Consider the following 26487-nt stretch of genomic DNA (forward strand, 5'->3'; position numbering starts at 1 on the left):
TCTGTCAGCAGCATTTTCCCATGGCCTACATGGAACACTTTCAATAAAGGGGGGTGTTCTACCACTCTGATAGTTCCGCCTGCATCTGTGTAACGTGGATTGCAACTGACATGGCTACACAAGTCATTGAAGCACTAGGGACATCAGAGGAGCCACTCTGGTATTTTGTCCCCACATGGAACAGTCTGAACACTCTATAAATCTGACCATGTGAGCAGCCCCTCTGTAGAGATGTTCAGTTGCTTTTTGACCCCGTGTGTCAAAACAGACAACCCCACAGACTTTTTAATGCATTCTTCTGGTGTGTAAGGTTTTGTGGTCCTGGCAAGGGGAGCTCAAGTCTAGAGAAAGACTGACTCTCGATCTTAGAGCACCACACCACATACTTTAAATTCTGCAATTGCATCTGGGAAAGGCACTCTTCGCATACATGGTGTATCTGTTGCCATGTGTTTTGGTTGAAACACATCATTGGAATGTACCCTTTTACATACCTAAGACCCATCCAACATAGATGCTAACTTATAAGCTTTTTTTTTTTCCATAAATAAGATTCAAAGTTCGGATGGATTGGCGTTTAAGTTAGTAAAAATCTGTACTCGTCCCACGAGGCCTTGGTCCACAGAATCATAGATTGGACAGTGCCCATCTGGCCCGGAATCCTGCAGAAAACATCCCTATCTGACAGGCATTGGCAGCTGGAGGCCATGGATTTAAGTTAAGCAATGTGATCTGCCCTGCTCTTGGCCCCTGAGCCTCCTATGCTCAGCCCCAGATGAGGTGAAAAGATGGCTTTGTGGTCAAGTCTATCTTGACTCACAATTTCACTGTCTTATCATGACTAAAGCCGCTTATTGCATCTGTGGTTTTCTTACATAAATTTTCAATCCAGCTCGTATTATTATAAAGCATCTTTTCCAGCCCTGATGCTGGGGCTGGACTTTTAGCTCGCATATTTTTTCCAGATGTGATGAGCTCTCCGTAGCCCTCTTGGTGAGCAAACGCGTATCCAGATCTTCTGGAGCTTGACCTGCGGGTCTGAGGCCTTCTGCTTCGTAGGGGCCTTCCCTTTCTCTGAGCCTTCTGCCACCGACGGATCTGGGGAGGAGGAGTGCCACAGTGCAACCATGAACCCAAACAGTAGACTTCAGACACTCAGACACCGAGTGAAACGAAAGCCATTTTTGTTACTTAATTGAACATCTACAACAAGAAAACCTTTGCCTTTACTCCAAAAGGAAACTTAAGCCTAAAGCCATAACATTCTCCACTCCAAGGATGACTCTAGGCATTAATCAATTTTTTTCCCTACCAAAAATTTCTCATGTAAACAAGAAAGATTCTGACAAAATTCATTACTGACTCAATTTCATGGGCTGTATGGTGAATTGATGGTGGGGGGATTGCTTTATTTTAGTAACAGTAATGGGAACAGAGCCCGAGATCTTGAGCATACTTTTGTATAGAAATATTATGTCTATAGTCCCAAATACCCAGTCTTTCACCTCTCTTCCCCTTTTAGAGGCTATCTGGATCCTGCAGTTACTAGTAACTGGATTAGGAGAAAATTTCAGAAATTAGAGTTGGAATGGAATGTTCTCCCTCTTATGAAGGTCAACTTATCATGAGACTTTTGGAATTTTCATTTATTCTGGTTTGGGGTGTATGTGTGTGTGTATGTGTGTGTGTGGTGTGTGTGTGTGGTGTGTGTGTGTGTGTATGTGTGTTTGTGTGTGTGTGATTATGTCTGTATGTATATCTCTGTGTATGTCTCTGTGTGTGTTTATGATTTACAAATATGAAAGTGTTGCTTTTTGAAGAACATCTACCGCACAGCCCTAAATCAGAGGTTCAGGAAACATTGTCAAAAAGGGGGCAGAATGACCAGAGGAACAGATTCCTGCTGCTAGAGACCTGACAAGGTAAATGTGCCCATCAACTCTCAACAATAGTTCTCAAAAAAGAAATAATTAAGACCTAACATCATTTGGGTGGATTCAATGTGCCTTCTTCTACCTAGGAAAGTGTTGGAGAAGATGACCAGAGGTTTTGCATACGTGATCAATTCTAATTTTCAGGTCTTAGGATACTCACTAAGCAAAGCATGACAATCATCCTTAACACAAGAAAAATGGGTGTCTTCAGGTTGCCCATCATTTTATGGGTTGGATTCAGCTCAAAACCAACACAAAAGGACAGACACAGGGATTCTGTGACTCATTTCATATCCTGCCCCAGAATGTAAGAAACATGACAGTAAGAAAAGCTCAGAGCCCTGGGCCTCACTGATCTGGCCTCACTCCCTCTAGAAACATGTAATCATTTTTTTGTGGGATGATAAAGTATGTCTCCCTCTCCTCCTCTTCTCTCTGTCCTGAGTCTCAGCCTAGCCCTGCACTGCTTTGTTTGTACTGTTTCCTACGAGCCATTGAGATCTATTCTAATCTCTGGTGCAGGTTTCTTTCTATACCAGGCTCTTTCTATTGTTCTTCTATCTCTGTATCCCCAGTCTGCTCGACACGCTGCTATTCCTTTTTAAACGCTGCTCTACAGGTAACAGGTCCCACTTATATCCTAAGCCAATACTCTATTTCTATCCAAATGATGAGACCCCTTCACATCACTTGTTCAGACTCCTTATATGGTACCCTTAGCTTTCCCTGTAGTTTGCCCTTCTCTTAAAGTAATACTCCAAAATGATTCCAATGAGTCAGGGGTAAAAGTGCTTCTAATCCATCACTCCATGCCCACCTATAGCCCAATCCACCTCTCTTCACTAACATTCAGGACTAGTGCGTTCAAGATGCGTGTTGGGGGGAAGAGTATCCTCTACTCTGTAACGATATCTATAAAAATTTCCTTAGTCATTCCTGTGCCTCTGTTTGGACAGAGAAGGACATCATTCATGAAAGCCACCAACCATCCTTCAAGTACTCACAGTGTCTCAAACATACCTGATCACTCAGGCTTGGGTATAAATACATCTTCAGAAATCTGAAGACCACCACTGGCATGATTGACGTCACTGCTGTCAAGAGAACCACGAGCCAGACAAACTTCTGGCTCAGGGAGTGCCGAGCATTTCCTACCATTAGAGAGACATAGACACCCTGGCTATAAAATACCGAATTACCATAAAATCTCTGTAATTACATAAATTAATTTACAATTATACTTAGTTATTATGAATGAAACTGATAACTATATGCATTTAAAGATAAATCTTTGACACGCTTAAGAAAGCCTGGGGAAGTGCTAGCCTGATGATGCGCTCCCTCATCCAGGCTCCTTCCAGCTTTGCTCTGTTCCTTCCTTTCAACCTCACAATCCATGATCAGTGTAGAATTTCTGATTAATGATTTGATGCAGGCCTATTCGCAAACAATGGCCTCACTGACTGTCTGTGTCATAGGGAAACACCACATCTAGCACAAGGATAACCTTTGAAATTCTAGGCAACAGCCCGGAAAAGCTGCCTCAAAAAGAACTTGCTATTTCTTTGATGCTCCCTTGGTTCTGAGCTAAAGATCTGAGGAGATCCCGGAGGCTCCTAGTTTGATGAAAAGAGTTCCCCTGTGACCACTGAGTCGGCTACCCAACATGAGAGATGGCAGGCCAAAGAAACTCACTGCCAAGCCTGGAGCCAGCTTCTAGACTTCACCCTCCTTTCTCACATATTTATTGTTTGTCTAATCAAGGCAGCAAAGGGGGAGCAGGCAGATTTCGTGGGACTACACCATCCTTGTCCCTGCTCATTTTCTACCTGCTCATGATACCTTCAACCAGCCAGGCCTGCATCCCAGTGCGCCCATGTTAACACCATTCGAATGGGCTTTGGGTATGAGATTTTTGGCAACTGATTGGTATGTCTGATTTTTCTGGCTTTGGAAAGCAAATCTGTCTACCAAAGAGCAGCCAACTCCAGTTGTTGTACGCCAAGGGCAGAAACAAACTTGATTCAATCAATTAAATGTCTTTTTAAGCTCCTTGAAGCTCATTACCCACAGACAACACTGAGAAAAACAAGCTTCGCGTTAAAACCACGCCCCTCCCTGCTGCTGGTTACTAAAACCACGCCCCTCCCTGCTGCTGGTTACTAAGGGAAAAACTTTTCTTTTTTCTTTTCTTTCTTTCTTTCTTTTTCTTTTTCTTTTTCTTTTTCTCTTTCTTCCTTTTTTTTTTTTTTAAGAAGCCCTCAATGTTGATCTAACTTTTGTAAACTTTCATTGGATCTCAGTAATTAATTCGTGGAATGGCATGTGCTTAAGTAAAAGGAATTAGTCCACACAAACTACATTCTCCAGGGGAAGCAGCTCCATTTTGCATGGCAGAGTAGTATAACATAGATTGGAAATGCACCAAACATTCAAGATTTGGTAACACAAAAGTAAATACATAAACTGAAATTTAAAAACAGTTCATGAGCCTTCCTTTCCTAACTGGCATGTTCTGATGACTAACCAACATGCCTCTACATGGTTGGAATCTTTTGGTAAACAAAGTATTAATGTGGTGTACTGAGCAAGATTGTTAGGATTTGAAGCGGTTACTGTATGTAAAGGAATGGACAAAGTTGGAGGAATGTCCCCACACTTATACACACAGCTGGATGGAAACAGAACCCAGGCCTCCATGAAGACTACCACTTCAAAATCAATCCTGTGACCCTTCCAACACAGATCTAATGAGAAATTGTTTTCTAGGCTGAGGTAATCAGAGAATGGACTCGAGGTGATATGCTACCTGCTTGAGCTCAAAGGACTGTCTCTGAGCATCATTCCTTTTTTTTTTTTTTTCTTTTTCTGTTTGGTTTTTCAAGACAGAGTTTCTCTTTGTACCCCTGGCTATCCTGGAACTCACTCTGTAGACCAGGCTGCCCTCGAACTCAGAAATCCACCTGCCTCTGCCTCCCAAGTGCTGGGATTAAAGGCGTGCGCCACCACTGCCTGGCTGCACCATTCCTTTCTAATTTGTTGAGGTAAATTCAGAAAATCTCTGTTCCTTACTTATTCACCTGCAGTAGAGATCTCTAAACTTCTTGGGAAGTGTATTAATGGTTCTTGTTTAAAAGTCAGTGATCTTGGCAGAATCATTTTGAAGTGTGGACCTTAACACAGGAACACTGGATATATCCTCTTTAATAAATGTAACTTCAAGACTTTAAGGAATTTTAGGGGTTCCTTGATACCCCATCAGACATCCAAATTTCCCCATGATGCCCTCAAACATAGTCAAGTCACAATTTCTTGTACAATAATACTGTGGTTGGCTAGTTTTATGTAAACTTGACACAAGCTAGAGTTATTTGGGAAGAAGAATTCTCTATAAGCTTGGCCTGTGGGCAAGTCTACAGTCCATTTTCTTAATTAATGATTGATATCAGAGGACCCAGCCTATGGTGGGTGGTGCCACCACTGGGCTAGTCATCTGGAGTGCTATAAGAAAGCAGGTTGAGCAAGCCATGGAGAGCAAATCAATAAGTTATGTTCTTTCATGGCCTCTACATCAGTTCCTGCTTCTAGGTTCCTGACTTGAGCCTCTGTCCTGACCCTCCTTCATGAACGACTGTGGTCAGGATATATAAGATGCAATAAACCCTTTCCTCCCCAAGTTGCTTTTTGACATGGTGTTTTGTCACAGCAATAGGAACCCTAATCAAGACAAACACTCAACTGCCATCAGAGTCAGTATTTATTTAACCAGGATCCATCCTAATGCTTTATATGTAGTAATTCACTTGGACTTCACTTTTTCTATTGAAAATAGGAACAATTAATAACCCAGTTCATAGATAAATATTAAATCGTGGAAAGGAAAGAAAATCTGTTCAACACCACACAATTTGTTAAGTGTTGGAGCTACCTTTAATCCCTTACATCTCTCCAGCCTGCTCTTCTAGTCACTTCTAGAAGAATGTTCAGAAATCTGTAGTGGGCTCTAACTTATGAATCCCTTCTCTTTCATCTAGATGCAGATGATGTCTGTGGAAGAACTCTGACAGATATGCTGGTGGTAACCTAGTACAAGGAGAGCTGGCTGTTTCCCCCTTCTTCGTGTTTTATAATAAAGAAACTTTTCACAGACACATAAATACACATGTCATACTCCTTGGCTTTTAGGGCACCGCCTACAGCATCTGAACCATGGGAGCCTATAAAGTTCTATCTGGTAAGGAAAAAAGCAGTCTCTTAGAACCTCTTTCATGTCTAGAAGGCTTTGGGTACATGAAACAAGTCCTAGAAAAAAAGGGTGCTGGCCATTTCTAGCCCCAGATGACACAAAAACAAGTCATAAAGCCAAAGGACTTTGAGTATGACACAAGGTCTCCCAACAGGTAGGCTCACTTACCAACAAAGGGGAACTGGCGTGGGAAGATTCCAAAGACACCATCGCTATGCATGGCCAGTAAAATGGAGAAATAGGTCGCAACACTGCCCCAGATGAAGACGTGATTAACCACAGTCCAGTAACTCGTGTCCAAAGCTATCTGCAAATAAAGTCAAATGCAAAAACAGAGGTCTTTTAGACATAAAAAAAAACCATCATGTACACAGAAGCTTGCCTCCAAGATTACCCTGGAATATGAAGATAACTGGACCAACCACACATCTCCACTTCTGTACACACACAAGCGGCAAGCGCTAGACAAGAGTCTAGAACTTAAGAACATACGCAACTGTATTTGCAAAGGTTAAAACAACCTCAGGAGGTGAAATGTCAATGGTTTTATCTTTAATAATTTTATAAGATGGTATGACATTTTTATATGACCATTCCAACTCATTCCGATGACCCCTTCCTTACATTCCTCAAATCACAGAAAAGAAGAATCTCTGACTTTTTGTCATAAAATTTGTGTGGTGTGGGAAGGTGTCCCCCATCCCTTCTTCCCTTCCTGTATCTTGAGTGGCAGCAGCAATGCTATTTATTTACACAGCAGAGGCTTCAGGAGACATGCAGGTCAAGGACTGTAGACTCCTACTCTATCCGCAGCATAAATACATCCCTCTCTAGACACAGGAGTATTTTCCCCTCCTACTGCAGTCTGCTACCCTCTGAAGTGTCATAGTGCTAAAGACACCAGAAGTAGAAGATAATGACAGCCCTGCAGCCCATCCTGGCCAAGACCTGCTAATTATGTAGAGTATTGGGCTACCAGGACAGTAAACCAAACCTGCAATCCTTTATTCCACCAGCCTGGTCCATGTTATAAGAAGGAAAAGAAATCATAATCCAGTTTTAAAAAATAAATGACTCCGCTAAAAGAGTGGGTGTCTCCCCTTGAAATAGATCTAATCAATGTGTCTAAGAAATTCTAGGGGAACAGCTAAGCAGCATGAGACTTTGCAAGGGGACACAAACCAGACCTGAGGGTAAAATTCCACTTGTGATATTAAAGCATAAAACAGAAAAACCAAAGGGGAATCCCCATTGGTGAGAGCTGAGTGTACATCCTGGAACAAACAAATGTAAACAACAGGAAAGGGAGCACAGGCCAAAAGCTGCAAGCCATTTGTGAATCTGTAGGCACCAGAGTCATCGGCCCAATATTCAGTTACTAGGACCTTTGAACAAAATAAAGGCTAAGTAAAGAAGTGGCGATCAAAGGTATGATAAAAGAAAATTGTCCCCGGCCAGCAGCAGCCTAGATTTTCACACTGAGAGGACTGTTTGAATCCCTGGCAAACTGGTTAAAAAACAAATCACATTCTGAAAGCAAATAAAGAGCAGAAGCTTTTAGACCAAAGTGGTGCTGTCAACTGACATCAATCTACCACAGTGAAATTGGGATATAGAAATGTAACAATAAAGTTGACAAGGGGCGGCGATGGGGCAGGAGGAGCTCTAGCTGATGGGTCCTGTTCTCCCTCAACAGAGTGTTTAAATACAAAGATAAAGGATGTAAGCTCAAATTTTAACATCCAAATACTCTTGTTGAACTAATTTCTGACATTTGTTATAACCAATTAAGTCAAAACAAAAATCCTCAAAACAGTTGAAGTATAGAATTAAATAGGTGATATGCAATAATTCTAGTAAATTCATTAGTTCTAAATGAATAATGATGTGAGCATGAGCTACAGTGTTAATTTGAAAAGCATTTGAAACCTTCAAAACCTATGTTAAAGGAGTATTCAGTAGCATTCTGAAACAAAACATACCATCACTTATAAATCAGAATTGAGGATAAGAGAAAAGAGACAGAGAGAGAAAAGAAAAATCAAGACAGTCTCAAACCATGGATCAGCCACAAACCCTACGATGGTGTCCTGCTACAGGATATGCTAGTGAAATGATGACATACAACTTGTGGGAACAACCAGCCAATATCTGCTTTGACTTAAGGCCCACACCACAAGATGGAACCCACACCTGACTCAGCTTGAGTGGCCAAGAACCTGAGACTGGATAGCACTAGAATCTAGGGTAAAACCAAATACCACTATTATAGAAGAACTAAAAAGTAGCAACAACAGGACATTCTGCTATCCCCATAGACCAGTGCCTTGCTCAGTCAGCACCAGAGACGCTTCCCCTGCAACAGATGAGAACAAACAGGGACCCACAGCCAGACTTGAGTGTGAAAGACCTTGAGACACTCTGACCTAAATAGAATGACTTCATCAAATCCTTCCCCTCAGGGTTCAGGGGATCCTTTGGAAAGGGAGGCAGAAAGAGGGACTAGAGGACACCAAGGAAGCAAGGCCTTCTAAGTCAACATGATTGACATACACATGAATGTAGTTCCGTTCTGTTTTTGTTTTATCATATGACATGATGTGATATATGACATGATGATATGATATGATATGATATGATATGATATGATATGATATGATATGATATGATATGAAGGGGTGGATCCAGATGAGAGAAGAGCTGGGGAGGCACTGGGAGGACTCAAAGGACAGGAAACTATAATTGGGATATATTATGTGAGGAAAAAGTTCTATTTCAATAAAAAGAAAAAAAAAGTTAAAAAGGTGAAAGAAAAACGCTCCAAACTTGTTTCATTCGAAGTGGATGAAGAAAGATCTAGAACAAGATTGTAAAACATTTGGTTATAATTAAAAATACTTCCAGATTCCACCTCACCCCATTGAGAATAGCTAAGATCAATAAAACAGACCTCAACAAATGCTAATGAGGTTCTCAGGAAAGGGGAGACCTTATTTAGTGTTAGTAGGAGTGTAAACTGATGTAGATACTATGGAAATCAGTGTGGTAGTTGTGCAAGAAAACTATAAGTGAAACTATTCCATCTGTATGTACTACTCCTGGGCATACACCCAAAGACTCCACATTCTACCACAGGTATACCTGTATTATCCTAAATGTTGCTATTCTATTCACAACAGCAGGACATGGAAACAGCCTAGATGTCTATCAAACAATGAAAACATGGTACATATAAACAATGGAGTTAAACTAAGTTGTAAAGAAAAATGAAATTATAAAATCTGTTCAAAAATGGACATAACTGGAAAATATTAGACTAGCTGAGAATCCGGGCCCAGAAAGACCATGGCTGCTTACTCTTTCAAATGTGAATTCTAGCTTTGTATTTTTAGATTTGTATGTTTTACTTAGGGTGTCTATAGACAACAAAAGCCAAAACTTTTTCATGAAAGAGGGAAGGGAATGCATGTGGTGTGACAGAAGATGGGGGAACAGCTTAAAGAGGAGATTGGATGGGAGTACCCTGTATGGGTGGACAGTATGATACCCAAAAGACATGGATTACTAGACAAAAATCTCAGCGTCATAATGGAACACCCCCTATGAGGTGTTGGCTAAGGTGTCTTCAGAGGTCCCCCAACAAACAGACTACTGCCACTGCTCTTGGCTGACCACCATCACTAAACGGTAAAACCCTATTGTTGAAAACACCACACACTTTGATGGCAAGACGTACAGAAATCACTTCCTAACTAACTGGGGACCTTCCTCCCTGTTAGCTAGCTTATAGAGTGACACTCTGTAGACTTCTGAGTGAGAAGACTGCCAGCTTATATAGTAATAATATGTAGACTTCTGAGTGAGACGACAGTCTTGCCTGGTGCTTGGGCCTTGCATGCTACAATACAACTTGCCAGGCTGAAAATGGAATCAGCCTAGGAGTCCATCAACTGACAGGCAGACAAGGAGAATGTGATATGTACACCCAGCACTCCCGGGTACAGAGTGACTGCTCTAAGAGAGAGGAAGAAACATGAAGGACATAACATCTTGTTCTGATTCTCCCTGATAGTCCACAGCCTATCTCTTCTCAAGGAAACATCAGATAATGCAAACTGCAGGGCATTTACAAACAATCTGGTCACTAGCCTTCAAAGTTAATACAGATGAAGAATGACCACAGAGCCATCAGAGGTCAGAGACTACAGCGACATGAGAGCGTAGTACCCCGTGGAAACCTGTGTTGAACACTGGAATAGAGAAAGTTATTAACAGATACGCTACAGAAGTCTGAGCCACACCTGTAGCTTAGGGAATAACTCTGTGTCCATGACAATTTCTTGTAACCATCACGGGTGCATCACGATTACGTGTGGCCCCACACATAACAAGTCGGCTTGAGCAGACACAGCACTGTCTCCACAAGGTCAACACTTCTGAAACTCTACACAGTTGTTAAATTAATCCTGTTTAAATCAGGAACTTGATTTTTTTTTTTTTAGTGCACATCAATTATTTCCCAGGCAACCAAAGGCTGTGGCTTTACTGTGAACTAACTCAGAGTAATGATCTGTTATCCATGAAGGCCTGGCTAAGAAGGGTAGTTTATACTCGGTAGCTGAAAATAATCCATTTGGGAAGATGTTTTGCAATGAGTTAAAAAAAACATCAAAATTCCATATATCCTTGGACTCAGAAGCCTCCTTTTTAGAATACAGCCTGGCCAGGCATGATGGCCTAGCACACACCTTGAATCCATGCTCTTGAGAGTCAGAAGCAGGTGGATCTCTCTGCGTTGGGGCCAGTCTGGTCTACATAGTGAGTTCCAAGCCAGACAGTGAGACCCTGTCTCAAACTAACAGACAAATGAAACATCAAGAAAGAACACACTTTAAGGCAATAAAGAAGCATTGAGAACTAGACCTTATGAAAGTTTGCTACTGTTCAAAGTGAAAAGAAAAGAAGCAATCTAACAGTATGTCCTGGTTGATGAATTATGTATGGCACGATCTATGCTAAAGCATTACAGCTGTGAAAAGAACATTTCATCCAAAAACAAGATACATACTCATGAGACAAAGTTCAGTAAGAAACAAAGTTATAAAATTACACAAAATTGATTTTTATTATTTTTTTGCCACGTTAACATCACTATGGAAACTGTGGGTGAATATTCATTTTTCTCTGTACTTTTCTGCTCTTTCCAAATTTCCTATATGTGTACTTATGGCCCAAGTTCTGCATGAGACTCCCCTACAGGGCTTTGTTTTTGAAAACTTCTGAACCTCATGAGAGACCACAGCTAAGTCAGTTGTTGTCCTAGGCTTAGCACGGGGAACTGCCTCTCAGACTATTTGAAAACTAGTCATGGATGTGTCTGAAGACTGCAGATACAATCTGAAAAAAAGCAAGTCAGTTTTAATTATTCCTTTTCTAATGGTTGGACACACCCTGACAAACTCTTTTTTATGATAGGATCAGTAGAGAGAAAATTCCCTTTTATCATCTCTTTCATTTATTTAATACTAAAGAAATGGCCATGTATGACTGTAACTTGCTACAAAGATGCCTTCTGATTCTTAACAATTTGCTCAATAATCAAAAACAAAACACAGAGGTTGGATCACCCACCACATCAGTCTGGTGCCGCAGGTGTTTATGGACCAGATGTTTGTATGAACCCTAACTCATCGGCATCTCACAGAACTGCACTAGAAAACAATTCAAAGCTCAGCCTAGAACACTGAGGACTCCCCACTCAGAAGTGTCTTCTTAATGTGCCATTTGAGCCTCTTGAATGATCAAAAGTGTATTGCTAAATAAGTTCTAGTTGTCACTTTAAAACCTGGGACTTATTAAGTCTGAAATTATAGGAAACTTTTGTTATTCTTGGAAATGCTTCCTCTTCAAACACAAGAAGGGATTAGGAGTATGGCTTTTTAAATTATTTTTCTTTTATATACAGTGTGAGACAGGGTCTTACACAGTAGCCCAGCTTTGAGCAATACTCCTGCTCCAGTCTCTTAGTGCTGGGATAACAGGTATGTGTCACTCTGTTAGGCTATTGTTTTTCAGTATTTAGCCCTGAACCCATGGCCTTGAGCTCAGTAGACAATTGCTGTACTATTGAGCCACACCTCCAATCACTAATAATTTTTCTTTATACATAATTCCCAACTTAAATAAGTGATTGTTGTGTTTCTACAAACACAGACATTATAAACATGTGATACTAATTCACCACATCTTGTTATTTAATAAAGATTATTGACTTCATTTCAAAATTTGCAGTTAAAAAGAAAATCCTGGGGCTGGAGCAATGGCCTAGTGGATAAAGTACTTGCTGTGTGTGCAAGAGGATCTGAGTGTAAATCCCTAGCACTTGTGTAAAAGCCCAGTATCACACACCTGTATGCCCAGTGCTGGGTGGGTAGAGATGGCAGATCACAGGGGTTCAGCAGATAGCCAATCTAGTTGAGAAGGGGGCTTCCAGGTTTGGTGAGATACCCTATCCCCCAAAATAGAGAAATGATTGCAGAACATAGCCTCTGGCCTCCTCCAGTATGGACAAAGGAGAGTGTACCTGCACACACACACACACACACACACACAAAGAGAGAGAGAGAGAGAGAGAGAGAGAGAGAGAGAGAGAGAGAGAGAGAGAGAAAGAAAGAGAGAGAGATTTCTCCCTACCTGGTACCTTAAGAGGCCGAATCAGCTGGCAGTGAACTTCAACTTATGTAAACCTGACACACCAAAGCAGAAGTGCTTTAAGGAACAGGGTTACCTGTATGCTGACCACAATGACCAAGGATGTAGCCACGGTAACTGCAAAGGACTGGTAGTCAGCAATGTGTTGCCCATCCTCTCCGGCCACATTGTAAAAGGCCCCATAGGGAATGAAGAAAAGGGCTAAGGAGGTGTAGATTCCATGTGCCACACAGATGAAAAACCTTCGCTTGTTAAAAAGGAGATTCAGTTGTCCAGGTTCATAGAGCTGAGGACAGTCCATGCTGTTCTGCTCACTTATGTCCTAGAAACAGAGTGTAATTTCAGAGAAGGAGCACTGGGGAAGAGTCAGAGAAGCCCTGTATTCCCTATCCCTAGAAATAGACAAGGCCATTGTAAGCACAGTCTATTACCTACTAGTCCCTGGGCAGGAACAAGATGTTATCTTGTTTTTATTCCCAGAAGAACCCACCCAATTATGAATGACCCCCAATTTGCCATGCAGAGGCTTCCATCCCCAAGACAGACAGAGGAGAGGTCATACCGATCTTCTATAGCAGAGCTAGGACTTGGCTGAACTTGAATGCACCTATTTAAACTCAAATCAAAATCTGTTCTCTAAAAGGACCCAGGAGCTAAAGGGGTTTGCAGCCCCATAGGAGGAACAATAATTTGAACTAACCAGTACCCCCAGAGCTCCCAGGGACTAAACCATCAACCAGAGGGTATACACAGTGGGACTCATGGCTCCAGCTGCATATGTAGCAGAGGATGGCCTTGTCGGTCAACAGTGGGAAGAGAAGCTCTTGGTCCTGTGAAGGCTCTATACCCCAGTGTAGGGGAATGCCAGGGCCATTGTGGGAAGTGGGAGTGGGTGGGTTGGTGAGCAGGGGGGAGGGGAAAGAGAATGGGGGGGTTTCAGAGGGAAAACGAGGAAAGGGGATAACATTTGAAATATAAATAAAGAAAATATCTAATTTAAGAAAAAAGAAAAAAGAAAAATAGAGAGAGAGAAAGAAATCTGTCCTCTACATCCTCCGCAGCCTGCGGTGGCTGATGCCATCTCAGAAAGATTCAAGCTCCAGGATTACAGCACATTTATGTATAGCCACAGACCAGAAGAAAATTGTTAATGCAGTGTGTGGTAGTGACCCGAAGATGGATGCAGAGAACTGAGGAGTTAGAATTGACAATTTGGGGATGAGGTGAACAGGAACTATGAGAGAAGGGAGGAACACTATGTGATGTTCAAAGTGGGGAAGGGGGCTGAGACTAAAAGCACGGTATCTGAGGGATTTACCCAGGGAGAATTCAGTAGTAAATGTCAACAGCTCAGGAGAACAGAACCTGACAGAATAAGAGGCTTCATATTTAGCAGCCACAAAGTTCTAGATAAAGTTTACCTGAATTTTCTAAAGTTTAATGAACATATGAACAAATGAGGCAGAGTCTGCATTTCTGGCTAGCTGCAAAGTGATACACTGCGAGCATCAAAACCAAAAGGATGACCAGCATAGAAGACTGGACAAAGACAGAAGACCAGCAAGGCAATGGTGGCCCACACGCCATTAATCCCAACACTCGGAGGCAGAGGCAGGTGGATCTCTTTGAGTTCAAGGCCAACCAATCTACAGAGCTAGTTCCAGGACAGCCTAGACTACACAAAGAAACTATCTTAAAACACCGAAATAAAACAACACAAAACAAACAAAGAAGACCATAGGTGAAGAAGTGGCAGCCATACATGGGGAATGCTGGAGGAGGTCTATTTCTCCCTCATCCTTGTAGGATGGCGCAGACTGGGTAGAATGGGGCTCTATGAGTCCTGATACATTCTCTTTAAGAAGTCTTTCCTGGAAAAGCTGCTGGATACAAATGTGCCTTCTCCCTGTCCTGGTGGCTGGTGCCTTTATCTGCACAGGCTTTAAACACACACAGTGCTGAGCTGAAGTCTGACAACAGATAGATTTGTCCGTGTAGTGTTGTTATTTAACCTGAGACTTGGTTTCTTCATCTGCCGAAATGCAAACAGTAATGCCTCCCTCACAGAGACCACTGTCTGTGACATATGGTTGATAGATGTTTCCTCAATATTCTTTCCTCATATTAAACAGCCAATAATTTTAGACCTGTATGTCTCTCTCTGCTGAGGCCTGGGGCTCTCTGCCACTGATGCCTGGGCTGCATGGCACATTAGTTAAAAGGAGGCAATGCATAAGTGAGATATTTTATTAGAAGAAAGAGGAAATAGGCTGGCCATGTAGAGAGAAAGAAATAAGAGGAAGGAGAAGAGAAGAGAAGGAGAGAGAGAGAAAGGAGAGGAAGAAAGCAAGAGAGCAAGAGAGGAAGCGAGAGGACAAAGAGCAAGAGAGGAAGAAAGGAAGCAAGAGAGGACAAAGAGCAAGAGAGAGAGGAAGAAGGCAAGAGAAGAGAACAAAGAGCAGGAGAGAGAGGAAGAAGGCAAGAGAGAGGGGAGGGGGCGAACTGCCCCTTATATTGTGTGAGGTGTGGCTATCTGTCTATGGGCGGGCCATGCCTGGCTATGGTCAGATGACTGGGGGTAGGGTCCACCTAGAATGCTGGGAGCTTGGAGCATTGTCTATCTGACAGAGCACACATCTCCTGCGGGGAGGAGGGGGGACAGCTGTGAGAGGTTGTGACTGAAACAGGAGCCAAGGACTCAGGAGTTATGATCGAACACCTTCCGTTCCTTGCAGGCAGAGATATTGACAACTGGGTCACTGGGGTTCAGACCTGTTACTCGACTGGGCCTAGGTTGCCTGAACAGACCACTGCCCTACAAATAATCTATGCTAATATAACATTAATAAAATGATGATAGTGGTAATAAAATATAGCAGTCCAAAGTCAAGTGAGTTTGTGGTGGACTTAGTTCTACCACAGACTGGCTGGCTGGCTCGCCTGTCTGGGACTAGATAGAACCTCCCAGGGCTTGCTCACCCTCAGACAAAATGAGTGACACCACAGATAGTCCCTGAGGCCCTCTAGCCCAGCACCCATGACTCTGCCATCAGCTTAAAGGCCAAGGCGGACAAACCAAGAAAAGATCGGAACAGCCATTCAACTTGATGGCAATAAGGAGGTTTCTTGTGCTTTGTTTTGCTTTGCTTTTTCAAATTGCACAATAACTGTTTGGGCTTTTTTTTTTTTCTTCCCAGAACTGCTTTATTTTTACTATTTGATTCCACATTGTGGGCAGCTACAAAGTACCAAGAAAAGAAACACTTATAAACACCAGCACTTGGAATAGCATGCGCTTAATCCTTTACATCTAAGGTCTTTTGAAGTTCAGTGCTTTGTGCAGTTGCCTCTCTTTTACATATGGACAGGAGACTCAGAACCAACTACAAAGAAGAGAAAATGGAGAAGGGAGTGACCTCGAAGTGTGAGGATGGGTATTGTGCAACAGATAGCTTTGGGCCAGAAGACGAAGCCCAGTAAACATCTCTAATAACAGATCGGAGGAAAGCTGGTCTCAAAAAATACTTTAAAGAAGAAAAAACTTTCAAAAAGTACTACACTTTAGTTGTGCCATGGAAACTCTGCTGGCTAGGCCCCCACTTCCCCAGAGGCAGGCAGACTTCCCCCTTGGCCAGGAAGTAAGTTCCAAACCAGAGTGGGCCATGAAGCACCACTCTTGTAACTGATCTTTCCCCTTCTGTCTCACACACATAAACACTAGATAAAAGGCCATGTTCTTTTTCTCCATGACTGAAGGCCTGTGTATGCTCGCCTCTCTCAGATGGGCCACTCAGCGCCCTAGCTTTCTTTCCTGCTCTGTGCTGGCCAAGGAGGCTCCACTATCCGTGCTAATATTTAACATGCTACCTACCCATTTTTCCTTAACCCTCATGGTTCTCTCCACCTGCCAGAGGCTACCATGGCACTTCCCCACGCAGTGCATGAACTCAGACGCATTTTGATGTTTGAAGCAACAGCTTCATGAAGGGACCGGACAGGGAGCACCCTTCAGAATAAGCTTCATTCCAAGAAAGAGCCTTGTCAACCATGCAGGAAGGGGAAAGGACACGGTTGGAACTGGGAGAGCATTAGCCACTGTCAGGCCTCAAAGAAACCCAGGACAAGGCTCACTCAGTACCTGTGGCTCCTCCCAGAACTTCTCACGCAGCCCCTACCTTCAACTTCTCCAGCCCAAGGGCTTCACTTCGAAACAAACCTGGCATTTCAGCCATGTGCTCTCTTGGTCCATTTTCGCCCCGCCCATCTTGCTTTTCCTCAACCTGCCTCCACAGCCCAGTTCAGTCTTGGGTCTTCCAGACACCTCTGGTTGTTCTCTCCCTCATATCTACAATAAAATCTTTCTCCTCAACTACACCTTGGAGCAGTCATGCCCTCATTTTCATTCAGCCACCATAGCTAGTATGGTAACAAAGCTAAAAGAGAGGCCTTAAAATCCCCATGAACAAAGGGTTGTTTGTTTTTGTTTGTTGTTGTGTTTTGTTTCACCGCTATAGAGTCTCAAGGGTCTGGCAGGAATTCCCATTTTGCATTATTTGGAAGGCAGACCTATTTCAAAGTTGTCTTTGTCCTGGGCAGCAGAAGAGGAAAGTTTGTGTGCTCTAAGAAGCCCCTGCCAAGTGTGTGTGCTCTAAGAAGCCCCTGCCAAGTGTGTGTGCTCTAAGAAGCCCCTGCCAAGTGTGTGTGCTCTAAGAACCACAGAAGTGGCCTGTCAACCCTTGACAGACTGCAAGGTCACTGTGACCTGATTAGAGCTGAGGAAAGCTAGAGAAGCTATGCTCTGACATTTAATGGGGGGAAAATGGGCAAACAGTAAAGATATAGTTACACATAAGGCAGCGAAAGACCTGTGGATCCTAGCATTGACTCTAGATTTGTGTGTTTAGCCTGTAGTAACTGTTGAAGCCAGGAAACTGGAGAGGGGCCCTTGGTCAGGGAAGAACAATCTTAAGGAGGGAGAATAATGAAATACAAGTAATGTGAAGGGAGAAAGAGGAATGATGGAGAAGAAGGTCTAAGAGGGGAAGGGATGCGAGGGTAGGCAGAGGAGAGAGTGGGCAGAGGGATACCTGATGCTAGGACATTTTTAAAGCCATATAGAAACCTACTATTTTACAAGCTTTCTACACAGACATACATACACACACACACAGAGAGAGAGAGAGAAAGAGAGAGAGAGAGAGAGAGAGAGAGAGAGAGAGAGAGAGAGAGAGAAACACACACTTAGAATTATAAGAATCACCCTTCTTAGGGAATAATACTCCCAAAAGCCATAAGTTGGTAAATAAAAATCCAAGTAGTAGGTGTGGGATACCTCCCATTGAATTGATAGTCAGGAGTATCCTGGAGAAACTCAGAATAGTAATAAAATATTGCTATTGTTCTTGGTTGTTCCCCACTTCCCTCCAACCTTGTTGGTGAGATTCTATTGCTAAAGACACCACACATTTTGATCATTGAACATGGAAAAATCATGCTGGTTCTGACCATGATGATTCCTCCCTGCAGGCGAATACTCACATTTCCAGAAGATTCTACGCAGGCCACCAAAGGAGAAAAGACGTCAACAGTCTTACAGGGTTGTGAAACCCTCAAGCTGCAACAACAGCCTGGCAAGATACACCCATGGGTACAACAGGGGGCACATATGCTATAAAAGTAACTAAATACTTCCTGATTGGATAAGATCTGTTCCACAGGAAGCAACTCATGTTGGGACAGTACATCTGTCTAATAACCCATCGCTGGTATGTTCCTCAGTCCTAGGGGTGAACCTACTAATTTTATTTTGATAAATTGCCATAGACAGTATCAACCTGGTCTCTAAATATGCACTTCCACATCCATGGATTAATACAGTTCCCAGTCCTCATGAGAGAGGTTTCTTTGTGAAGTGGATGATGTTTAGTACAGAAAATCACAAAGGATAATGTCTATAGTGTGCTTAGCCATAAATGGGATCTCAGTATCACATGCCTCCCTCTAAGGCTAGGGGAATATCCCAAAAGATGGGGTGGGATACTGTAAGAGGCAGAGATCAGGTCAGGGGGAGGGGTGGAGAAAACAGCTTCGTCTGCACATGACATGGCCACTGCCCTAGTGAACTCACAGTGACTGTGGTTTTGTACATGATCAAGACAGCCACCTTCCCAGATTGGATAGGAAAGGGGCTCCTGGTGGCAGCTGTTGGCTACTAGGATAGAGGAAGTCACTGTTTGATAATGGTATGTCAACCCTGCTCCAGTGGATGGCTACACATCCACATGTACATAGGTGGAACAATTTGGATTCTGTGGGTAATAAAAAAAAAAAAAACAGAGAAAGGGGTTCTGGAGTTAAGAGGGACAGTCAGGGTATAGGGATAGATCTGGGAAGACTCAAGAGTACAAGTTGGGGGCAGTAAATGTGAACATAATACATTGTATGTGTTTATGAAATTCTCAAAAAATTAATTTAAACTACTATATTTTTAAAAAGATACAATCAGCGAAATTTGAGAAATGCTGGAATCAAATAAAAGGTGGAAACTTCATGCATGAGTTCCCAGGACCTTAAGTCAACACAGCAAGATGTAAGTTCCTCAGAACAGAAGAGGCAAACTTGGATGGAGAAGCAGCAGGCAAAGGAAGGGACCCAGAAGGCCTCATGACCCATGTAACACTTTTTAAAGCTGCATTCCCAGGGATCTTCCCACGGATCAGCCTTCTACTTAAAAGCTAGCTAACAACAGCTGAAAGGGTCAACAGAGAAAGAAAGCAACAAATATAGCAAAAACCACATACCTGGTCAAAAATTCCCATGGCTAAAACAGGTAGCGATGTGTAAACGATGTTAAAAAGAGTGATGAACCACTGGTCGTAGACAGTCTGAGTAAAGAAATGAAAGAAGGGATAAAGAAATGTCCATGAGAAACGCCGCCCACAGAGTGAAAATATTCATTGTCAAGGCTAAGACATGAGCTCTCCCCACATTCTGCCCCTGATCTGGGACTGTAGCCTCTCTAACTTCTATCTCCTATCTCTAGGTATTTTGTTTTTGCTTGATTTGTTTCTTGATGTTTTTAAGACAGACAGCCCAAGTTGGCCTCTAACTAAAAGCTATCCTCTTGACTCTGGCTCCCCAGTGCTGGGATTAAAGGCATGCATCATCACCATGCTCAGGTCTATCTCATCTCTGCAGGGGTACCCTATCCTCCTCACTGTGTGTTAGTCAGGGTGAGATGAGCTAATTCGTTCTAGAGTAACACACAATACCAGACATGGGAGACACTAGACTCTAGTAGTGAGTTACCATTGCATTCCCCAAGTTTTTAATAGCTTATTACAAGTTCAAACACATGATCTTAGTGATATACAAAGAATCCACTACAGTATTCTCAGAAAAAAAAACCACAAAAATGAGCCTGTTACCCCTATATTATATTCAGATCTCTTCCTATGAGGGACTTATAGCAACGGGAGCACAGATGTCAGCGCTCATTGCACTGGATGTAGTAAGCAGGACAATGAAAGCGTCTCCTCCCATTGAAAGCATCCCCTCCCATGCACAGCCTTGTAGAGGGGTTGGCAATGCAACTCAGTGGTTGAACACCTGCACAATGTGTGTGGAACCTTGGATTGATCTGGAGCACTATATAAACCAGAGGTAGAGCTACAGGCCTACAATCATCACACCCAGGAAGCAGGAGTCCTGGTCACCCTCAACCACACAGTGAGTTTGAGGTCAACCTGGCTTACAAAAGACTCCGTTTTCAAACACCAAACAAAATCTTTGCATGATTCCCACTAGTAGAACAGAAATTACGTGCCCGTTTTGTTGAAGTCATAGAAAGATGGAGAGAGAATCTTTCAGAGTCTCCTATTATAGGGATATGCAAACATTAAAATCTGGACCTCTGTCTCCTAACCAATGACCACCTTGATAGCATTCACTCATTTATATTTCAGTGTGTATTGAGAAATAGCTTCGCATCAAATGCTAGGTTATATGTAGTAACTATTCAACATGATCACACACATGGAAATTTATCAAGAAGTACAAATCCTTCTCCCCAATACACTTTCCTCTTCACCTCAGAGAAGGGGAGCCACCCTTGGATACCACCCCACTGTGGGGCACCTAGCCCCAGCAAGATACCCTGTCCCACTGAGGCCCAACCAGGCAGTCCAGGTAGGGGAAGGGGATCCAAGGGCAGGCAGCAGAGTCTGAAGCAGTCTTGTCTTTTACTGGAAGTGCTGTTGTAGTACTAAGCTGAGAACAGACAGAAGGGCAATGGATAATGGGGGAAAGGATTTGTAAGGGCGGGACTGGGAGGACAGGAGGGAGGGGGCTGCGATTGGGATATAAAGTGAATAAGAAAATTATGGGGAAAGAAAGAAAAGACTCTGGATCAACCTATCAGATTTGGAATGTGTTTGGCAGCACACTGTCTTGTGTAGAAGTGCTTGAATGAGTTAGAGATGTTAATGTGGGATCTTCTAAGTGACATAAATAAGATGACCCTTTAAATTACATCCTGCAGATGTAAATTATCTTAAAGAGAAAATATTCTGGTATCTTTTAAGGCTAAATCTGAATTTGAAGCATCCTTTGTCTTAGTAGCATAGTTTACTTTTGAAATGAGGATAGATTTGTTAAAGAAAGAGAAGTGGAAGCCACTCTTCAGATGCCAAATCCCAACCAACAATGCTCCTTGGAGTGGCACTAAACTTAAACAGCACAGACAACAGTGCTGCTGGTCGCTGGACTAAGATATTTTCAGCGTGATTGGATCCTGTGGTGAGAAAAAGGTACCTGAGCATTAGTGTCACTGTCAACTAGATCTGAAGCTGAATGGGATGGGGAAGGGCTAGTAAATGTGGGAGGAGGTACGTGATGCAGTTTCCACCAATGGAAACCTGTCGGGGCAAGTGGACCATGCCACCAGACAGAAGAACTGGTAAAGGTGAGTGAGCTCAGACCCCGTGAATCGCAGAACTGAGAATGGTAGGAATGGCTCCCTTACCTGCCTACCTCTACCTGCTCTGCAACAGGGAATTACCTACACTTCATGATAGTCGGTCACTTAGCATAAGATCCTGGAGTTCTCCATGCTAATGGGGTATCTAGATAGGCCCCAAGTGTTCAGCCAATGAGCTTCCCTTCCTGGGCATTCCTGTTTCACAGGTGTATTCATTCACATTAGCCATCACGTAAAGCAGATTGAACAAGCAAGGACCTTCTCTTTTCATCAAGGATCTAAGGGGATGGGGTTGCTTCTTCATAAAGAGCCCTCTCTATACTCTCAGCATGCATTTAGGAATTAAACCAGGTTCTGCTGCTGACCCAGGCTTTGCCTCGCCTGTTCTGCCTGGCTTGTGGTCCCCCTTCAGGGGAAGCTTGATCAAGGATCCCAGTTTGGATGCCCACAGCAGTAATGCCAGGAACCACAGTAATCATCCCAGACTCCATTGTTTTCCATTGTAGGAAATCACAGACTGGGGACCACCTGTTATGGACTCCGCTCTGCCTCCCCGAATGTGCAGTTTGCTGGCAGTGCTCTAGTCACCCCAGTGGTGAGGTAGAGAGGGGCACATGAAATTCAAAAGCTAAATATAGTGTTACACGTGTGGAAAAGCTTAAACTTGGAGGATTCTGGAAGCCCACCACCCCCAGCTTTATAAAATGAGTAAAGAGCCCAGCAGCAGGAGGAGCCTGACCAGCTGACAGAAAACACTCAGACTGCGTGCAAGCTATACAGAGTGCTCTAGGGTCACAGATTTCATGAGTGTCACCATGTGGCTTTGTGTTGACACACACAGCCACCTGTATGTCATCTCTGACCCTGCAAGTAATCCCTAACCCACACTCCTGTTAGTGACCCCAAGGAAAACTGGTTGGTTCACCAGGATGGACATTACTGCAGTTACTTTGGCCCATTTTGGGTTCCATTCCTTGTGTGGGTGAACTTGTATGCTGTATCTCCCCAGGAAAGCTCTCACACAAGGAGGAGGAAAAATTTTTTTTTCAGTGTATCTGTGCAGGTTAGTTTTATGTCAACCTGACACAAACTAGAGTCATTTGAGGGGAGGAACTTAGAGATTCCTCCTTTCTACAACAGCCTTCAATCACCAAATCATTCTTCAAATGCATGAAGTCATCCTGTTCAATGGCTGTGCCTCTACCCAGCAAGTACTCCTCCCACTTCCTGCAGCCCCTCAACTAGAATGCCTGTCCTCTGACTCCAGCCTGCTCAGCTTTGATTGATCCTGAGGAAACAGCTTGAGGTAGGATACCTGTCTGAGCTAGCCTACTCCCATCCCTTGTAGTGAATTCCACCATTCACCTCAGGACCCACTTTCCCAGGTGATGGGCGCCAGCTTGAAGCAGTTTGGAAGCCAAGAGCATCCACAGCTGACAACAGCCACAACATCCTTTCTTCCACAGGCTCATTTCAGGGATGGATTCTAGGCCCCTTGTTAGTACCATGGCTCACTACATCTCAGTGCTTCAGAACATTGACCTGTGATTACTTACATCCTGGTTCCCAGCCCCATCCTGTCAACCTGTCAGCTCCTGGAGTCATCCTCATCCAGGAGCCCAAGAAACTAACTCAGAGTCTAGCATGTGATACGTTACAAGTAATAAAAGGGGTTTGGTTTGGGGACATGGTGCTTGCCTACCATGAACCAGCCATCAGAACTGCTGATAGACAGACAGACAGACAGACAGACAAAATGAAGACAAACAACACATAAGATGCCTCTTTAGAGATGTATATCCTCATGTTTGCTGTGAGTTGCAGAGAGAAAAGCTGTATAACTTCTTTCACCCTACAGGGGTTTCCACAGGGCACATCTGGAAGGCAGAGGCAGAGGAACTCTCTGCCTATGGAAACAGGCCTCAGGTATCAAAACCTGGGATGCCATCGGGCCTCAAGATTAGCCTCAGTCTTTCCCATCGCTTTCCAAAGTCTCACTGTATATTTTCTTATATTATTTGACAAACCTCTTCCAGCCTTGACAAGATAATTGCTTCCATATTACACAGATTTTTTTTTAAGATACATATCTCTGTATCTCCCTGACAATGATAAATTGTCATCAGATAATATCCTCTCAAGCACTCAGTGCCAACACTTACACAGTTTCAAATGTGAATTTCCTAAACTGGGCCTCAGCAGCTTTAGGAGGGGCAACTCATCTTTATGAAAACCCCTGAAGGACTGAGTGCTTTTAAAATAAGTTGTAGCTATTAACAATAACACACACACACACACACACACACACACACACACACTAAACTCAAGGAAAATAATGTAGGCTGCAATAGTGAGTCAGGATAAGGCATGCCCTTCAGAAGGAGCCAAGATCCAATCTTTATCTAAACTCTGTTAAACTAGTAATCCAGCTGGAAATCTCACCAAGCCAGCTTACGTTTATTTGTCCCTTATTTGGTGGCAGCTGAGTTGGAGCATTTGTTGACAGAAGTTAGACTCAAGCTTCCAGATGATTCTAGAAGGCAGGACACCTGGGGAAGCGTGTTCAAGCTGAGTAGACAGAGGGCTAAAAGGACAAGAGCTGCACGCCTGATCATGCCACCACTGACTCCCAGTTCTTGGGGAACTCACAGTCTTCTTTTACAAAATAAAAGTTTACACTCTCTACCTCTAAACTCTCTGACTGAGCAAAGGATCTACCTCAACACGCAGTCTGAGGCCCATCAACATGGCTCAGTGAGTAAAGATGCTTGCCCCTAAGCCTGATGACCTGAGTTTGATTCCAGGACCAACATGGTGGAGGGAGAGAACAGACTCCTGGAAATTGTCCTCTCACCTGCACATGTACTCCACAGTCCTTGGGCTCCTCCTCCCAGACACACACAAAATAAAGCCTTTGAATATATTGTTTTCTCTTATATGTGGAACAGTACTTAAACTTTTGATAAGTTTGCTACCCATCTGAATAAACAGAGAGGTTAGGTACCTAGTAAAGGACAGGGGTGGAGGGTGAGGGTTCTTCCAAGGAAGAGGAAATAAAGTTTAGTGTTATGGAGAGATAAAGGGGAATAAATAGGCTTAAATAGGGGGAAGGGAGAGAAAGGTCAAGGAAGGAATATGGGGAGGGACAACTAATACCAAACCTTATGAAAAACCATACAGAACCCTATTACAGTAGAAGCTTTGTAGTGGTTTGAAAATTATGAGCCCCTTGGCTCATATATTTGAATTCTTGGTTATTAGGAAGTGACACTACTTGAGAGAGATTAGCAGCTGTGGTCTTGTTGGAGGAAGCGTATCCTGAGCGTGCGAATAAAGGTCTTAAGGTCTCTAACCAGGCCCAGTGGCTCTCTCTTCCTGCTGCTTGCAGATCTGGATGCAGAACTCTCGCTCCTTCTCCAGCACCATGTCTGCCTGCATGCTGCTATGCTTCCCATCATGCTGATAATGAACTAAACCTCAGAAACTATAAACCAGCCCCAGTTAAATGATTTCCTTTATAAGAGCTGCCTTGGTCATATTGTCGCTTCATAGCAATAGAATGATGACTAAGACAAGTTTCCAAAAACATACATATATGAAAGTAATTTAAATGTCATTACCATATAATGGGGAAAAAAACATCTCATGCCACCATGTAAAACCCCTAGTGCCAAGGAGGGGTTACATCCTGTTGAGTCATTGGCCAAAAGGGTGCCACAGATCACTCCCACCCCCCAAACATTATAGGCTATTGCCAAGGCTATTCTTGCTCTCCACAGCATGATGGGAAGGTCCTATTGCTGAAAGCACCACTTACATATAATCAAACAAAAACTCAAGCTGGTGCCCAACCAGAAGCCTCATCCTACTAGCATTCACAGTGCCAGAATGTTCTCTGCGTTCCTCTGGAGGAGGAAGGGAATCGTCACTATCACACAACTACAAAACCTGAGAACCCACAAAAACAACCTAGGTGTAAGATATACTGGTGCAAAAGTGGTAGAGATGTTAGAGGGAAAACCAACTAAGTTTAAAATTGGAATTAAGGCCTGTTCCATGACAATGAACCCATATCTGACACAGCCAAAGTGGCCAAGAACTTCAGACTGGATAGGTCGTGGACCTACAGGAAAACCTACTTTTATTATTCTGCTAAGGGAATGGAGCAATAAGATGACTCCTAGTGTCCTACTTCTAGATCCAGTGGTCAGTGCCTCACTCAGCCCTCATCAGAGGGGCTGCTTCTTAAAGTCGATGGGGATTAACACAGACACACGCCAGACAATGCACAGACAATGAGAGATTTGCAGCACTCAGTCCTAAGCGAGAGGCTCTCATCTAACTTTTCTCATCAAGGCTCAGGGCTCGATGCAACAGAGGAGGTAGATAGATTGTGAGAGTCAAAACTGGTGAGTTATTTGAAAGAAACTGTCTTCCAGACAGAACAGGAATGATGCACATGTGAACTTCCGAAGACTGAGGCAGTGTGCACAAGTTTTGCACATATTCAAGCCAGACCACAATATCAACACTGGGCAGAGGAGGGAAGGAAGTGGACACAAATGTCCCACCCCTAAGCAAGAAGCTACTTGCAATTGATACCTACTGGGAGAGGAACT

The 26487-nt window shown here is 43.2% G+C and overlaps 1 protein-coding gene and 1 long non-coding RNA gene across 5 annotated transcripts in view; one reads left to right on the plus strand and one right to left on the minus strand.

The window, feature by feature from the left end:
- Positions 1 to 365: 365 nt before the first annotated feature.
- Atp8b4 (ATPase phospholipid transporting 8B4 (putative)) overlaps positions 366 to 26487 on the minus strand; it is a 167096-nt gene continuing 140974 nt past the window's right edge. For 3 of the 4 annotated variants that reach the window (XM_031371777.1, XM_031371776.1, XM_031371775.1), the window contains exons 24-28: positions 19692 to 19775; positions 12968 to 13213; positions 6349 to 6487; positions 2955 to 3085; positions 366 to 1098 (exon numbers count right to left, since the gene is read on the minus strand). In XM_031371777.1, coding sequence (XP_031227637.1) covers positions 817 to 1098; positions 2955 to 3085; positions 6349 to 6487; positions 12968 to 13213; positions 19692 to 19775 — 882 coding nt within the window. In that variant the 3' untranslated portion in view covers positions 366 to 816. The remainder of the gene's footprint in view (positions 1099 to 2954; positions 3086 to 6348; positions 6488 to 12967; positions 13214 to 19691; positions 19776 to 26487) is intronic. The other variant, XM_031371778.1, reaches the window with a different exon arrangement.
- Positions 22781 to 24547, plus strand: LOC116090859. Its single transcript, XR_004118836.1, has 3 exons — positions 22781 to 22931; positions 23009 to 23174; positions 24351 to 24547. It is a non-coding gene; the product is annotated as an uncharacterized LOC116090859 (long non-coding RNA).

Source organism: Mastomys coucha, unplaced genomic scaffold (assembly GCF_008632895.1).
Source record: "Mastomys coucha isolate ucsf_1 unplaced genomic scaffold, UCSF_Mcou_1 pScaffold15, whole genome shotgun sequence".
NCBI classification, from domain to species: Eukaryota; Metazoa; Chordata; class Mammalia; order Rodentia; family Muridae; genus Mastomys; species Mastomys coucha.